Below are 18,517 nucleotides of genomic sequence, written 5' to 3'. Positions count from 1 at the left end.
AAACTATATTGTGGTCCACATTCAGTCCCCATATTTCTCTCTTTGGATGCAGATGGCTCTCTCCACCACAAGTCTATTGGAACTCGCCTGAATCACCTTATTGTTGAAAAGAGTCTCATTCATCAGAACTGATCATCACATAATCTTGTAAGCTGTGAACAATGTTCACTTCACTTAGCATCAGTTCATGTAAGTCTCCAGGCCATTCTGAAATCATCCCGTTGATTATTTTTATAGAACAATAATATTCCATAACATTCATATACCATAACTTAGCCAATTCCAAATGATGGGCATTCTGGACTTTTCTTAGTGGACTTTCAGGACTGGTCCTTAGCCAGAAGGTAGGAGAAGTCTGTGTCTAAGATGACTGGCAATCAAGAAAAAGAATTAGCCACTCAGTAGACTGAGTGAAACAGAGAAACAATTTTCACACTCATTCTTCCCTGCTCCAAGCATGCTTCTTGGGAGACTGCAAGCTGACTATTAGATTTCCAGTATTTGAGGGAGAAGGAGAAGGGATTTTTTCCTTCTCCTCTTCCCTAGCAGTATCTGTGGGAGGAAGCCCCCTGCAAAAGTACCTCCATGATGGTTTCTTTGCCATCTTCTTGATTTATCTTCCTCCTTTTTAACACAATCTCCCACCTTCTGAATAGTCTCTTCCAAGTCAAATCCAATGCCCCAAGAGTCTGGATAATCTAGGGAAAACTGCCCAACCAACAGGAAGCTCTCTGGCCCTTGCTGCCCCTCAGTCAGGGTTCAGAAGCAAGTCATATCAGTAAAGATATGCACCACAAGTCTTAGCAAAGGATTTTTCTTTCTATTCTGACATTATTTCAAAATCCTGCTTTTAGAGATAGCATTGAGAATTTAGTTGTTTTCATATTTTAGGATAAACTTTCCCTCTACTAGAAAGTAAGTTCAAAGGCAGGGACTATTTGGGTTTTGTTCTTATATCTCCAACACCTAGCATAGGGTCTGGTATCTAAAAAGTATTTAATGAATGTGTAATATTCAACTGAGTTGAATATAAATCTAAGTACCTTGAGCCCAGGGTACTGTTCAAAGTTATACAGTTGAGGTTTTTCTGTCTCACAAGGACAGAACAAGGGAAGGAAAAAGAAGAAACAAGCATTTAGTGTCCTGTGTTTCTTGTTTGATTTAACTTTTTGTGGGAAGACAAAGCACATTTTATTTCATGCAAAAATGTTCCCCCAACTAAACTTGTTTATACCCTTATTTTGTAGATAAGAAAATTGAGGTACAGAAGGGTTAAATGGGTAGTGAGTAGCTAATGGAGGATTTGAATACAGTTTCCTCTGTCTTATCCTCTGTAGCACATTGATCTTTATGACTTGCACAGGGTTAGTTGGATTGCAGGTGGCTAAGTGAGGATTCAAATACAGTTCTTCTGACTCTATCCAAGGTCTCCAAGATGCCCTTAAAGTTGCTAAGGTATCTTTGGTGGCAGACCCAGGGTTAGGATTTCAAAGCAAAAGAAAACAACATAGGAGAGCATTAAAAATCTTTACATATTTATCTTTATATTAAATTGTAAGTTTCCTGAGGTTAGGTAGTCTTTCTTTTTCTTCTTCGCACAGAGTCCAAGTGAAGACTTAATGTTTACTGAATTAAATCTTTTTTTTTTTTCCTTTCCAAAAGAGTGAGATTTAGGTAATTTTCCTTGGATGTATCACAGAAGAAGAAAAAGACATTTTAAGGCAGTTACTTATGAAGTTTGTACCCAAATTTACCAACATTTTGGGAAAAAATATTCTCTCCCCCCCAAAAATAATAAAACAATGGAAAGAAAGTTTAGGTTCTGCCACTGGTAAGCAAAATGATTTCAGGCAAATCATTGTAGTTCTCTAGTGCCTTAGTTTACTAATTTGCAACATGCAAAGCTGCTAACAGTTGTATAAAATGATTTCTAGGGTAATTTCCAGTTCTGTGAATTTGTGACTTTCCAAAAGTCACACATTTGATAGTATTAACAAGGAAATCTGGAACATCATTAGTCAGTGTTTCAGCCTCATCTCTACAGTTAAAGCACTGAAGTATCTTTACAGCAGGACAAACTCCTGTTTTGTGAGACTCTAGATCGTGCTTACAGAACTTCCATAGAGTGTCTAATCAAACATTTTCACCCATCAGGAATGCCCATAGATGGGGAAAGCCAAACCAGTGCCTGGGGAGGTTGGCTTAAACTTAGCTCATGATGGCTTTTGAAAGCAGAGGTTCAGATGACAAACTCACACTCTCCTGCAGGTAAAAATGCTCTACGATTAATGCCTGAATCTTATTCATAGAGGGCAGCAGTTAACAAATTGAAAAAGCTAGAGAGATCATTGGAAACTTTCATTACCATTTAAACAACAACAATAAAATTGTTTCTGCATCTTTTCCATTTATGCTAGCTTCTCACCCTGGAATGAAAACACTTGTCTGTGGGAGGATTTGAATCTGGGTCTCCAAAGCTCTAATTACAACGCTTCATTTACTATGCCTACTGCCTCTGATTCATCAATATATTTTAAGTTAGAAATTTTGTACTGTAGAAAGTCTCCAACTAGGCTAGCGATGTTTTATTGCTTAATAATTCTCATATGGAGAGCCAAAAATCTGAAAGAAAAAAAACAACACTATTGCTACTCATAGAACTATTCTTAACTTTAAGGCTCTGTTGGGTGATCAGGGTTTGTTTGAATCTTGTTACTCCACCTTCCTACCACCGATAAAAATTATAATATTCTATTGAAAACTGGTCTATTTGTTGTTTCTATTTCCATGGAAAAATCAACAAAAGATTCTGTGGTGTTCTATTTCCCCAAAAGGAAAGCATTCTTATCTAATACTTTGGGTTTATTTTTTTGGGGGGTGGAGTGGGGTGGGGTGTTTATTTTAATATGAATTTATAGTCTTACTTCTTGACCACAAAGTTACAATAAGGGAAATAAACAGAATGCAAAGAAAAAAAAGGGAATAAGTAAATAGTCAAAAGGTGTATTTATTCTTGGTAACTATGAATATGATTACATGCATAAATTGGTGGTTTCAGAACTGGTTCCCAGGAAACATGAATTGTAAGAATGAGTACAAGTTGTTCAGCAGAGGCAAAAGACCTAAAATGGATCTAAAGTCTGAATTTCCAGTACAGGGGAAAACAGTTACAGGTTAGAAGGTTGGTGACATCAGAGAAAAGGAATGTATTGATAGCATGTTTGGGTAAGAGAAACAAGATTCAAATTGATTTGTTTAACTCATATTTGTGGATCAAAACCAACAAGGTGAAATTTAACATAGACCAAAAGTTCTACATTTATAGATGTATTGAATTATGTAACATAGGATGTTGAAAAAATGAATTATGTAACATAGAATGAGAGAGAGTAGGAGCCATTTGTATAAAAAAAAATGGAAAAGAAGTTCAGTTAGTCACAGCTCAATAAGCAGTGAAGTATGAGACAACTATAGGAAAAAAATGAAATGTAGTTTGTACTATGTAAATATACTGATCATGGAAAGTAATAACTACACTGCATTCTGTATTGGTCAGACCATAATTGGAATATTATGTCTAGTTCTGGAATTATATTTCACAAAGTTTCCAAAGAAAGGAGACTAAGATGTTGAGAAATCTTGACATCTTGTCATTAATCATTGTAGCGCAGTGGCAGGAGTGCCCACCAGACTTTGGTTCAAGATTAGTTCCATAATTTATTTGCTAAGTGATCTTGGATGGCTTCCCTTGTCCTCATCTGCTATCGTTTATGAACCTTCTGCCAGCATTTCCTTTTTTTCACCCAGAATTTGGATGATGAAATGGCCAACCCTTCTATCTACTCAAGTAATACCATTCCATTTGCCCGCAGACTTATCTCCCTCTGTTATTTCCATGTTTTCATTCATATTTCAGTCTCTTTCTGTACTATTGGCTTATTTCCTGCCTATAAACATGCCTGTTTTTCCTTATCCTGAGAAAAACCTCATTTGATCTTTCCATTGCCACTAATTCTTATTCTGTATCTCTTCTGCCCTGTGTAGCTAAATTTGAAAAGCTGTTGTTCAGAGATCAGAGTGCCCGACTCTTTGTAATCCCAGGGACTATGACATGTGAGGCCCTTTTCTCCTCCATTATCTCTTGAAGTCTGCCTGGGTTCATGTTTGTTGTTTCCATAAAACTACCTATCCATCTTATCCTCTGATCCCCTTTTCCTTTTACCTTCAATCTTTCCCAATATCAGAGTATTTTTCAATAAATCCTGTTCTTCTCCTCATGTGATTAAAATATGTTAAGCTTCAGCTTCTATATTTGACCTTCTAGTGAACAGCCTAAATTAATTTCTTTAATTATTGATTGATTTGATCTCCTTGCTGTCCAAGGGTCTCAAACTTGAAAAGACTACCAGCAACAGAAGCCTTCATTTCCTTCCTCCCACTCTCTTCTTAACCCTTTAACATCCAGCTTCCATTCTCATCATTCTACCTAAACTGCTCTCTCCAAAGTTAAAATGATCTCTTAGCTGCCAGACCCAATAACCATTTCTCCATTCTCACTCTCCTTGACTTCTTTGCAGCCTCCACTCCCTACTCTTTGATTACTTCCTCTCTCCAGGTTTTGGACATGCTATTCTCTTCTGGTCCTCCTCCAACCTCTCTAACATTTCCTTCTCAGTCTCCTCTGCTGGATCCTTAACCAGATTATACTTTCTATTTATAGGTGTCCCACAGGGACATCCTGGGCTCCCTTCTCTTCTCCATCAATATTAACTTATGAACTACTTCATTTGTAGAATAGTCATCAGTTTTTATGGATTTAATTACCATTTCTATGTTGATGATTCTCATCTACCTTTCCTGCTCCAGACTCTCTACTGAATCCCCAAATCACACCTCCACCTGGCTTTCAGACTCTCTAACAGGATGTCTGGAAGACAGATGAAAACTAAACATGTGCAAAACAATCTTTCCCCCTAAACCTTCCCTTCCTTCTATAGTTTCTCTTATTTTAGAGGGCAACACTAGCCTCCCTGTCCCTTAGGCTCACAATCTAGGAGTCATCCTGTATTACTCACTATTTTTTCACAACCCATATCCAATCTGTTTTTACCAAGATTGTCAATTTTACTTCTGTAATATATCTCAAATCCTTCTCTCCTCTCCTCTGTCTACCTCAGTTACCTGAACTGTAAAATGGGGATAATAATAGCATATACGTTCCAAAAATATCAGTGAGGATCAAATGAAATAACGTTTCTAAAATACCTAGTGCCTGGGACTTAGGAAGTACTTAATAAATGCCATTTCCTGCCTTCTGTATTTTAGAGGCAGGTAAGTAGTGAAAGGGATAGAAAGAACACTGAGCTTGGAAGTGAGGAAGACCCAAGTTCAAAAACAATCTTAGACAATAAATGTATTATCTTAGGCAAGTCACTTAACCTGTTTGTCTCAGTTTCCTCAACTATAAAATTAGGACAGAAATAGTACCTATCTCTTAGAATTGCTATGAGGATCAAATGAGATATTAATTGTAAAGTGTAGTGCTTAGCATATATCAGGCACTAGTAGCAGGCTGCTGTTAGGTATGTAGGGATATACATTATACATATGTATGTAGTAACATTAAATAATGATTTTGACAACTTTTTCAAGTTCTCAGATCAGTTAAATAGAAGGCTCTGATGTTGAGTTTAAGATGAATGTGGAGAAGTTATGTTATAGGGGACAAATTCTTATCATTTTACATTAAACAAACTGAAAATCCATAAAGCCTTTTTTTTCAAGTAAATAGATCTTCTCACAAATCTGGCTTGTATAAAATCTGAATATAGTCTGTAACTAGTATTATTTTTCAAAAAGTACTTACATATTTTTCCCTCTCAAAGAAACTCTATCTGGGACATCGCCTACATCATGGGAAAGCCTGAATTGGGCCATTATTGTTTTTTGAAAAAAAAAAAAAACTCAGCAGGAATTGATTGAAATGTTAGACAAGGCAGTGGGCAGGAGCTTCATTGGCTGATAGAAAGAACAACACAAACTGGTGTTTTAATTCTTATTCAACTTACCAAGTAAGGCCGCCCAGTGAAGTGGTGTCCGAAATAAGTTATCATAAGATGTGATATTGCAGCTTTCATAGGAGGTCAAGACGTCGACCACCGTCACATTGCCATCAGCTACTGCAAAATGAAGAGGTGTTCGTCCTTCATAATCCTGCCAGTTCAGTAAAGATTCAGTTGGAGCAGCATCCTGCAAATGCAAAGAGACCTGAGGCAAACATGGAGAACAACAGTCCTTTTGCTTTTCTTTTAACTGCAGGGCTTAGCACAGTTCCTGGAACACAGTAGGTATTTAATGAATGCTTGTAGACTGACAATTGACTGGCACTCAAAATTACAGATGCTAAATTGTTTTCCCCTAACAAACCTTCTAATAGTCTTCCTTTGATAGCAGTATTAAACAACAACAACAACCACAACATTAATAACCAGCATGGATACAGAGCTTTAAGGTTTGCAAAGTAGCTTATATGTGCTATCTCATTTGACCCTCACAACAACCCTGTGATTACTCCCATTGTGTACAGATGAAGAATCTGGGAGAAGCTGAAGGATTTGAATGAGGGTTATATGACTAGTAAGTTTCTGAGGCAGGATTTGAACTTATATTTTCATGATTCCAAGTCTCAAACTGTAGCCACTAGCTGCTTTTAAGTCTGATGAACAGAGCTTAAGCTTAAGCCTAAAACTATGTTTATCTTTTCAAAATATAAATCTGGATCTCTGAGACTGATAGCGTGTGTGCTCAGGATGGAACAAGAGACTTTCCACAGTGGTATGACTGAGCCCATCCTTTGGCAAAACTTTCAAGTGGATGACCTTTGTAATTAAGATATTAGCAGAGAATAACTGAAAGATATGACCCTTTTCTAGAACTGTCTTGTCTTTAAATATTTTTCCCTTAAAACCAATGGAATTAATTCCACTTGAAAAAAGATTTATTAATCCTTTATAAATACAATAAATAATTTTATTTATATATTTATATTTATTTATATGTATATATATATATATATACATATAAAATAAATAATAAATAAATAGAAATAAAGTGTTTTTCAAATCTTGAAGCCCTAAAAGAAAAGAAAATTATTTGACTTACCAAAAAAAACCCCAAAAAACCCAGAATTAAAGCCGCTGTTATAAAGACAGCAAGAAAGTATGAATATTAGAGTAAATGAAAAGCAAATTTTAAATTCAACAAACATTCATTATGTAACGACTGGGTCAAGCACTGTGCTAAATACTAGCTAGATAATAGATTTTTAAGTAAAATATAGAATTTTAAAGTAGGACAAAGATTTTCACACAATCCTTAGTACATGTTGCTGTTTACTTGGTTTGGGTATGTCCTATTCTTCATGATCTCATTTGAGATTTTTTTTTCCCAAATGAAGAAACTGTGGCAAACAGGGTTAAGTAAGTTTCCCAGAGTTATACAATTAGTAAGTGTCTAAGGCCAAATTTGAATTCAGAAAGATGAGTCTTCATGACTTGACCCTGGCACTCTACCCAGTAGAATGTACCTAGCTGTCCACTAGTAGGTACTTAATAAATGGTTATTTATAGATTGGTCTTTAACATAATAGAATTCATAGTTTAGGGTCAAGTGAAGAAGCATTTATTAAGTACCTACTATATACACACAGTAGATGCTTAATACTGATTGACAGGTACTAGGCCAACCATTGGGGATACAAAGAAAGGTCACTCTTCAATCAGTCCCTGCTATTGAGTTGACAGATTAATGGGGGAGACAATATAAAAACAACTGTATGCAAACAAGATATAGGCAGGATAAACTGGAAATAACAGAATAAAGTTCTAATATTATGGGGGTATTAGGAAATACTTCTTGTAGAAAATGGAATTTTAAAGGAAATTTAAAAGAAGTCAGAGAAATTAGGAAGTGGAGACAAAAAGGGACAGGATTCCTAGCCTGGGGGAATAGCCAGTCAGTCGGTGAAAAAGCTTGGCTTCTGGAAATGACATCTATGTGAGAAACAGCAAGGAAGGCAGTATCACTGAAGGCAAGGTCTGCACAGAGTGGGAAGGGACCAAGTTAGGTTACATTCACAGCTACTTGTCAAATAAAATAATAGAGGAACAGTATATTAGGCAGCAGGAGAAGCAGTATGGTCCAGTGGATAGAGAGAAAGCTGCTTTGTCCCACAGTTATTAAATAGAGATGGGATTTGAACTCAGGTATCTCCTGATCACAAATCCAGCTATTTTATCTTCTTTATCAGCCTCAACTGATAATAGTAATGTGGATTCTGCTTCATAAAGAAGTAGCTACTGCCTAGTAAGTAGAGTTCTAGATTTAATCAGAGAAATAACTATTATTCTCACATTAATTTTTAATTATTAAAATTGGGGAGACCCCAGCTTTTTTTCACACCTAGGATATCAAGTATCATTCCAAGTTCAAAAGGGAAAATAGAATTCAATGTCATTAAGTATGCTTTTATATCAAAAGAGAGATTTTAACAGAAAATATATACTTACCAGGATACATCTGACAGTATGGACAGCACTAGGCTCTTTGTGGTTAGCTGCCCAATGAAGTGGGATCTTTCCTTCAATATCAGGGATTCCAATATTAGAATCATGTTTTATTAGAAGTTTCACATGCTCTGGGTTGTTGTAATAGGCACTCCAATGCAGAGCAGTTTGCTAGAAATGTTTAAAAACAAAAAAATAACATATAGGTTTAAAGCTGATATCCATTTATTTGTAAATGGAAAGGCTATTAAGCCTTATTTCTGAAAAATTATTTTTAAAAAGATAAGCAACTTGGTAATAAATTTAATATGTGGTTTATGACATGATTGAGCTTTATTCTTCCCTTCTTTTTTTTTTACTTTCCTTTCTTATCTCTTTTAATAAGATCTATTTTTACTTTTACTTTATCTAAGATTACAATTGCTACCTCTGCTTTTTTTTTCACTTCAGCTGAAGAATAATAAATTCTGTAGTAGTCTTTAACCTTTACTCTGCATGTATCTTTCTGTGTCAAATGTGTTTCTTGTAAACAACATATTATGGGATTCTGGTTTTTAATCCACTCTGCTATTTGATTCCACTTTATGGGAGAATTCATCCCATTCACATTCACAATTATTACCAGCTCTGAATTTCTCTCTATCCTATTTTATCCCCTATATACACCTTTGTTCTCTCCACCCTGTTCTAAGTTGTATGTTTTTTAATCCACTCCACACTACCCTATCTTCTATCTGGCTTTTCCCCTTTTCCCTTTTTCCTTGGTATTTCTACCCTCTCTTCTATCCTGTCTCTCCCTTTTCTTTTCCTCTTTCTCCTACTTCTTTATAGGATTAGATAAATTTCTATACCCAACTGAATGATTAAATTATTCCCTCTTAGAGTTAAAACTGATGAGATCAGTCTTTAGACAATGCTCATCTCCCTCCCTTCTTTCCCCTGATTATAAAATATATTTTCTACCTCTTCATGTGAATTAATTTTCCAATTATAGTCCCCTTTCTTTTTTTTTTCCAGTACAGAACTTTTGTCATCCCTTAATGTCTTTTTCTTTGATATCATTACCTCAGAGTCCATTCGTAACTATACCCTCAGTCCATGTGATGTTCCCCTCTATCTGCTCCAGTGACATTTACAGTTTACAAATATCATTTAACCATTTAAGGCTACAAACAGTTTAATCTTTAAATAATATACATTTTCCCCCATTTACCTTTCTATACTTCTCTTGAGTCCTGTGATTGTAAATTAAATTTTCTTTTTAGTTCTGGTTTTTTCAATAGAAATGACAGAAAGTCTCTTACTTCATTGAAGCTCCATCTCTTACCCTGAAAGTGATACTGAGTCTCATTAATTCTTGGTTGGAACCCCAAGTTCTTTGCTATTTGGAATATGGTATTCCAGGCTCTCCAACCCTTTATTATAGAAGCTGCCACATCCTAGATAATCCTAACTGTTTCTCTCTGATATTTGAATTATTTTTGTCTTGCGGCTTGCAGTATTTTTTCTTTGAGATTGTATTTTTGGAGTTTTGCATCATTGTTCCTTGGGGTTTTCCTTTTGGGATCGCTTTCCAAAGGTGATCGATGGATTTTTTTCAATCAGTATTTCCTGCTCTGTTTCTAGAATATTGAGACAATCTTCCTTAATGATCTTTTGTAGAATGCTACCTAGGCTTTTTTTTTTGGTCATGGCTTCTAGGTAGGCCAATAATTTTTAAATTGTCTCTTCTGGATTTATTTTCCAGGTCAATTGTTTTTCCAATGAGAATTTAACATTTTCTTCCCTTTTTTCATTCTTTTTAGTTTGTTTGATTGATTCTTGATGTCTCACAAAGTTATTAGTTTCCATTTACCCTGTTCTAGTTTTTAATATGTGATCTTCAGTTAGTTTTTATATATCTTTTTTCCATTTAGTTAATTCTACTGTTTAAGGAGTTGTTTTCCTCAATGTTTTTTTCCCCTTTTCCAAGAAGTTGACTCTCTATTCATACCTCTCATTTCTTTTCTCATTTTTTTTTCTACCTCTCTTATTTGTCTTTTAAAGTCTTTTATAAACCCTTCCAGGAAGCGTCTTTGGGCTTGAGATCAATTCATATCACTCTTTGAGATCTCTTCTGTGGACATTTTGTCCTTGTCTTCACCATAGTAGCTTTCTATGGTCAAGGTTCTTTTTTGTTTCTTGCTCATTTTCTTTCCTTTTCTTTTGGTATTTCCTCTATTTTATTTTAAACTTTTAAGGTGGAGTTCTGCTCCTGAGGTATAGAGGGTGCTGTCCCAAGCTTCCTGGGAAGCTCTGAGCCTTGGCTTTGAGTGCAGGGGCCCCTTGTGTTTGTAGGGGATATCTTTGTCTGCTCTTTCCAGTAAACAGCATGCTGTCTTTGAGTTGTGTTCTGAGCTAGGACTGGTAGCTGTTCCCCTTCTGTGTCCTCTACTAAAACACTCTCTCACCAGCTTTCCCACAATCTGTCTGAGCTGAGCTCAACACCCTTTTCATCCCGGAGAGACTGACCTTTCTTGAAGTTTTCCCAGTCTGTCTTGAGCTGGAGAATGATTTCATTCCATCAGACTCTGTTCAGAGGCTTAGTTTTTAGGCAGTTTTCAAGGGAAACTGATTCTTGCCTTCTTCACCAGTAGATGGTCCATTAGTTGAATTATGCAAAATCACATTTTTAGCCCTGGAATGGGCTACTCAATGGGCTACCCTCTCATTTGACTAATGAGGAAATTTAGAACATAGAAGTGATTTGCTCAATACCTGTGTGGATTATAGAAAGCCCTTAGTAACCCCCTCTCTGTGCCTCTGATCTCATCCCCTCTCCTGTCCTCCTCCCTCCATTAAAACTTCATATTCTCTTATTATACTGGCTTCTTCCATTTTGCTTATAAACATGTTCAGATCTGCATCATTAGAAAACTTTCACTTGATCCTGCCACCCCCTGAAACTATTGTCCTCTCTTCCAAACCCTTGCAAAACTTCTGGACTCATCTATATGTAGTGCTTCCCTTTCATAACATCCTATTCCATACATAAATCCCTGCAATCTGGCTTCTGAGACCTCTCTACTGAAATTGCTCTCTCTCGAAAGTTCCCAGTAACTTTACATCCTCAAAATCCAGTAGATCTTTCTCAGCCAGTGACCTGCTGGTCATTCCCTTTGTGAAATTTGTGCTGCCAAACCAAACTCATCATCTTCCCTTACTTCCAAACCTCATGATTGCTATTGTGGGAACTATTAATCTTCCAGGATACCCAAGTTAGTAACCAAAGTGTCACTCTAGACTTTTTCTTCTCCTTTATAGCTTAACTTCCAAGCTATCTTTAATCACTGAATGGGCTTTGCCAATCTGTCAATTAGAAAGACCCTTAAAAAGGCCAAAGTCTCCCACTACATCTGTGGCCATCTCCAGTCATCCTGATCCATAACTAGTCAGTGGAGTCACATGGCTCCAGAGGAGAGAGTGAAACTGGTGAACTTGCACAACTCTGTCTCCCTCATATCCAGTCAATTTCCAAGTCTGACATTACCATCCTGATTTCATGTCTCTATCTTTTAAGAAGACATACTGCTTCCCTTAAAGAATTACATTTTAATCTCCTTTGAAAAATCATTCTGAATAATGTGGTATAGTAGAGAAAGCATTGAATTGAGTCAGCAAGTTCTGGGTTCAAATTCCATCACAGACACTTACTAGCCATATGATCCTGGACAAGTCATTGACCCTGTCTCACCCTTAGTTTTTTCCTCTATAAAATAAGGATAAAAATGACATGTCTACAAAGTCATTTGCAAACCTTAAAGTGCTATATAAATGTCAGCTTTTACTAACATTATTACCTTATTTTTGTCCTGTGTATCTACTTCTCCTGGTGCCATAAATTTTAACAAAAGAGCCAAACATTTAGGACTTTTATGACGGGTTGTCAAATGCAGTGGAGTCATTTCTTCTAAGTCCTTTTGCATCCAGTTTGCTCGACGAGTGAGTAAGAGTTTCATGAAACGATAATTTCCCTAGGGAAAAATAATTGACAATAATGAGAATCAATGATTTGCTAACAATAAACTCCAATGTTTTCCCTGAAGAGATACATTTGTAAATACAACTGCTACATGATCCAACCCTATACAATTTAGGGATATAGGGGCTAAAGAGGTTCTTTCTAAATAACTTTGGAGTCATAGTAAAGTTGCCATGGTTACCAAAAATTACATTGTAATAATACCACTTATAGGCCAGTTAATATAACTCACTTCAACTAACCTTTCAGGGCATATTTATTAATTGATGACCCTTTCCTAATTTCTAGTTCTGTTTTATATGGAAAATCAAAATATCATTGGAGAAAGAGCTAGAGTAGGAACAAAGAAAAAAAATCTTGTATTTTTTAAAATCTCCTGTTCCAGAGAAATCTTATCATAATATACTAGTAAGAGATGCATAAACACAATTCAAGTAATCTCTGCTCCATCAAAGGACAAAATAAGGGAGTCATTTTCTATTGGATATATATCTATTTTGTAAATCACAGGATAAGAAGAAAGATCTCTGAAATGTTTGCTTGAGGGCCAAAGATTTAAGCTTATGGTACTGGATCCAGTTTCTTGGTTTGCTAAAAACAAACAAAACTTCAACAATCTCATTAAAGTGACTTCTGAATATGGATATCATTGGATAAAAAAAAAATTAGGATGTTCTTTATGAAAACTAATGCTTACTACTTGATTTGGTCTACTGGGAACAAAGATAAATTGACATAGACTGTGGTATCCAAGAATACACAAACTAATGGGGGAAATGACGGCATAGGTGCAAATCCAAGGAAGATTCTGGGAGAAATTCAAGGAAGGAGAGAGTTCTATTAGCATGAGAGAGATCACGTAAATAAGGCTTCATAGAGGAAGTGGCAGCTAAATTGGGTCTAGAAGGAAGAGAAAGACTTCAGTAGACAAACATGAGCCTGGAGGAGTCTAAAACAGGTATTGGAGACAGCATGAAAAAAGACTTGGTGATGCAAAAGGGCAGGCTGAAAAGAGGGATGGCAGGAGGAAGGGTGGCGTGGTGCTGGCGATACTGGTGGTGGTGCACAGATATGCATAGTGCTTTAAGAGTTTACCAAATACTTTTTTCACAATATTCTTGTAAAGCAAAAATCTTGTAAACTAAAAATCTATAAAATGAGGAAATGAAAACCTTAGTACATGCAGTATGTGATGGAGGCAGGATTTGAACCCAGCTTCTTTTAATGTCAAATCTAATGTTCTCTCTATCACACCAGCATGAAAGGCTTTATCAAATGCCTTCCTTATATTTATGTATATTGTATCTAAACAACCTGGTAGAATAGATAGAGAGCTGTCAGGCAGATCTGTGTTCAGTTTTTATCTCTGACACATACTTCCTATGTGATCCTGGATATATCACTTGATCTCTAAGTGTCCCAGACAATTTTCTAAGATTATAAATTGCAGAATAGTTGACCTGCACTGATAAAGAAAATTTCTTCAACTTAGGGATCATTGTTTTCCCTAACTACTCACAATGAACCATTTAAGTATCTGTCCTAAAATCTTGACAACTGGTCAAATGGTTTGTAATTTGTACATTATTCCCTTTTCTGAAAATCGGAATATTTTCCTAACTATTTCTGCAATATCTCTTTCATTTTCCATGATTCCTGAGATAATATTTTTCCCTTTTTGTTTTCTTTTTTTTCTGATTATACATGTACATTAATTTTAATACACATTTCCTTGTGAATCAAGTTGGGAGAGAAAAATCAGAATAAAGGAGAAAAACCATGAGAGAAAAAAAAAAACAGAAGAAAAAGAAAAAAAAGTGAACATAGCATGTGTTGATTTATATTCAGTCTCCATAGTTCTCTCTTTGGGTGCAGATGGCATTTTCAATCCAAAGTTTATTGGAATTGCTTTAGATCATTGAACCACTGAGATGAACCAAATTTTTCATAGTGATCATTGCACAATCTTCTTACTGTGTACAATGTATTCCTGGTTCTATTCCTTTTGCTCAGCATCAGTTCATATAAATCTTTCCAGGACTTTCTAAAATCAGCTTGTTAATCATTTTTAATAGAACAATAATATTACATTACTTTCCTATACCATAACTCATTCAGCCATTCCTCAGTTGATGGGCATCTACTCATTTTCCACTGCTTTGCCATCACAAAAAGAGCTGCTACAAATATATTTGCACATGTGAGCCCTTTTCCCTCCTTTATGATTTTCTTGTGATATAGACCCAGTAGAGACACTGCTGGATCAAAGGGTATGCACAATTTTAGAGCCCTTGGGCACAGTTCCAAATTGCTCTCCCAGATGGTTGGATGCCTGAGTTATTATTAACAATAGTTCAGTATATACATCTATGATATTTCAGTATTTCGTTATATGGATTGAATGTTCATTTAGGGAAGCTGGATATCAATATTTATCTTGAACTTTAATTGAATATTAATTATTTTTGGTCTATTCTTTCAGTCTGAAGATAATTCTTTTTGGAAAAAAAAACAGAAGAAAAATACAGAGATGAATGCTGCTGTTCCTTGTCACTCATAAATTAAAAATGCTCCATCTAGCTGAGATAGCAAGCTCAGCAACTTTATTCTTCTCTTTGCCTCAAACATAGCTAAAACAATCTTTCTGTCATCTATAGTATTTTTCACAAGCCCACTAATTAGGAATGTTACCATTAAAAGTGCTGTTTATAAGTAGATAATTATATTTTATATTCATCTGTTATATGATGTTCCATCCTTTGTACGTTTTTTTTAAAAGTCTGAGCTCCCTATGTTACTACTTCAGTCTCTTATCAGACTTTCACAACTTATAACTTCAAATAATTAGGTCAAAACAAAAAAAATTCATATTTTCTTTTTTTTATTTTTAAAAACAAATGTTATCAACATATTTTGTTACTTATTGCATAGATTTTCTTTTGTAACCTTTTGTATCCTACATTTCAAAGAGGCATCCTTTATAAAAAGAATTTTTACCAAAAAAAAGGAAAAGAAAAAAATTCAGCAAAACTAATCAAAAAGTTGAAAAAAATCTGTCATCATATGCAATGTTCTACACTGGTGTACTTTCCGTATGTATAAAGAATTATGTTGTAGGGTATGTTTTCTCATGCCTCTTCTTTGAGGCAATCTTGTGTTTTATAATTTCATAATATCATTTTAAATTGTTTTGTTGTCCTTTTGATTTATATCACTGTATTTCAGTATATATTTCCTGGCTCTGTTTACTTTATTTTGCTTCCATTCATATAAGACTTCCCATGATTCCCTATATTATTATATTTGTCATTTCTTAAAACACTGCATTTATGCACCACAAGTGCAACTCTTTGCAACTCCTCTGATGTTGACTATTTCCATCTTTTGTCATTTTTGCCAATTGGTTATATGTGAAGAGAAACCTTAGATTTTTTTAAATTTGCATTTATCTTTTTGTTAGTGATTTGCAGCATGCTTTCCTAATTTTTAATGGTTTGCAGTTCTTTAGAGAACTATTTGTTCAACTCTTTTAATTGCTTACCTATTAGAAAATGGCTTATATTTTTGTTAGCTTTCTATTTATGTTGGATATCAATTCCTTATCTGAGAAATTTGATACAAAGATTTTTTCCCAGTCAACCATTTCCCTTTCTTATCCTAGATGCATTTTAATTTTGTTTGTGCAAAAGCTTTTCAAACTTATGTAACCAAAATTATCTATTTTATCTTTTGTAATTGCTGCTATCCCTTGTTTGGTTAAGAATTCATTTCCTACACAATAGCTGTGAAAGGCATACATAATCTGCTTTTTTTCTAATTTTTTGTGGTATGATCTTTTATATTCAGGTCACATATTCATTTTGAATTTGCTGTAAATTATGGTAAAAGCCTAATTTTTGCCAGACTGCTTTCTAGTTTTCCCAGAAGTACATATCATGTAGAGAGTTTTTCCTAAGTAATTTATGTTTTCAGATTTATCGAATACTTGAGTACTAAGTTCCAATATTTCTAATTTTTCCTTGTTTAGTCTGTTGCATTGCTCTACTTTTCTATTTTTTAAAACTAATACCAAATGGTTTTTATGGTTACTATTTTAAAATATATTTTGAGGTCTAAAAGAGCTAGTCCTCTATCATTCCTATCTTTTTTTCAAATTTCCTTTGGGATTCTAGTTCTTTTGTTTTTCCAAATGAAATCTGTTACTATTTTATTGAATTCTGCAAAGTGTCCCCTTTATAGTTTGAATGGTATAACATCAAACATGTAAATTATTTTTGTCAGTAACATAATTTTATTATGTTGACATGGTCCAGCCATGATCAATAAATATTCTTTCAGTTTAGATTTTATTTAAGTAGTATCTTATATCTCAATCTATAAATTTAAATTTTAAAAAGATTTTGAGATATAGAATAGATGATGAAATAGTTAATTGAATTTGGAATTGGCCAAAGGGTTAACCCTGCTATTTCCCCAAATAATAACTAATGTACTTATGATAGTGAAGATGTACATTTCACAATATGTAATTTTAAAAAGCAACTGAGCAACAGAATAGAATGACTAAGGAGTTCACAGTTCACTACCAGGGGCTTTGAAGCATATGTGCCAGAAAGAAGCAAAACACCTCATATAGTAATTTTTTTCTACATTAGCAGAGCAGTAACTCCACCCATTCTGATATCATGACAGATCATTGTGACGCATAAAGCCTAGAAATGACACCATTAGTAATGTAAATATATCACAAATGATTCAGGAGGGTCATCAGGGAAATGTCCTAATTAAACTGATGAATTTATTAGAGTGTGTATTGGGGACTTGGAATTGTATCATCCTGTAGATGAGATTTTTGTAGATCCTTTCATATGCTAAGTTAAAAAATTTGGGGATCTAACCTTCTAGTATTATAAGAGAGTTCCTGAGTGGATGTAGCCTCTTGGAGATGCAAGAAAATCCTATAATCTACCCTTTTAGTCAGAGAAGAGGAAATTATTGATTGAGAATAGTCTTTTTTTGGGAAAAGATAATGGTGTACAACTTCTCTCCCACTGCAAGCTGGAGGAATGGTAAAATAATAAGCCAAGACAAGGGAGAACAAAAACATGGGTTTTGCTCTTCTTTATTACTGTGAGTTATTCAGATAGTATTAGTATAGAGTGAATTGCTGCTCTAGTTGCTTCAAGTATTTTTAATCATTGGAAATAGTCTCAGTCCTTAAGGTTATACCATAAAGATGTATAAACCCATAAAGGCCTCTGGGATGAAAATAAGACTTGCTAAAATGCCAAGAGTTGCCATCAACCCCCAATTTTTTTTCTAGAAGAGTTTAAATTGGGGAGTAGTACAATGAGACCAGGAGGACTACATGAAGCCCTGGGGACTGAAGGGACTGTCTGGAGGGTCTGGGAAATTACAATGATTATATATGTTCTATTGTGCTTCTTCGTGAAGGGATCAGAAAGCATCTAAGAGGGAGAAGTCAATTTAAGGGAGGAAAAGGATTGGATTAAATGATTTCCAAGGTCCCTAAGAGTTTTAACTCCTATAAACTAAAGAAAGAACAGGTAGACTAAAAATACCATAACATAAAACACAGTAGAGTTTAAAATCTCATCATTAATCCAAGTAGAGGCAGAGCAGGCAGAGTTCTAACTGGAAGGAAATTTGTTGTCCAAATGGATAGACAGCTGACCCTGATAAAGGGGAAACTCAACTTATGGGCAGGGAATTGAAAGACTGAATCAATAGGACTAGAAAAATGAGATTAACAATACATAACTAGAGAAATACTGAGGTAGGAGTTCTTCTAGCTCTCCTTTTTAGGCCAACACTAATGCAAAAGTATAAACTGGGATGAAGCCTACTTTGATAGGATTAGAAGGACATAGGGTTGAGGAGCCAATCTTGCTAATCCTTCCATAGAGTTTAC

At 35.0% G+C, this 18,517-nt stretch overlaps 1 protein-coding gene across 2 annotated transcripts in view; it reads right to left on the bottom strand.

The window, feature by feature from the left end:
* The window catches only part of INVS (inversin), a 233,900-nt gene that overhangs the window by 76,505 nt on the left and 138,878 nt on the right, over positions 1-18,517 (bottom strand). For both annotated transcript variants that reach the window (XM_051966778.1, XM_051966771.1), the window contains exons 4-6: positions 12,404-12,577; positions 8,568-8,735; positions 6,069-6,249 (exon numbers count right to left, since the gene is read on the bottom strand). In XM_051966778.1, the coding sequence (XP_051822738.1) occupies positions 6,069-6,249; positions 8,568-8,735; positions 12,404-12,577 (523 nt within the window). The remainder of the gene's footprint in view (positions 1-6,068; positions 6,250-8,567; positions 8,736-12,403; positions 12,578-18,517) is intronic.

The sequence above is a fragment of the Antechinus flavipes genome, chromosome 1, assembly GCF_016432865.1.
Source record: "Antechinus flavipes isolate AdamAnt ecotype Samford, QLD, Australia chromosome 1, AdamAnt_v2, whole genome shotgun sequence".
NCBI lineage: Eukaryota > Metazoa > Chordata > Mammalia > Dasyuromorphia > Dasyuridae > Antechinus > Antechinus flavipes.
This window is presented reverse-complemented; position numbering and strand designations above follow the sequence as displayed.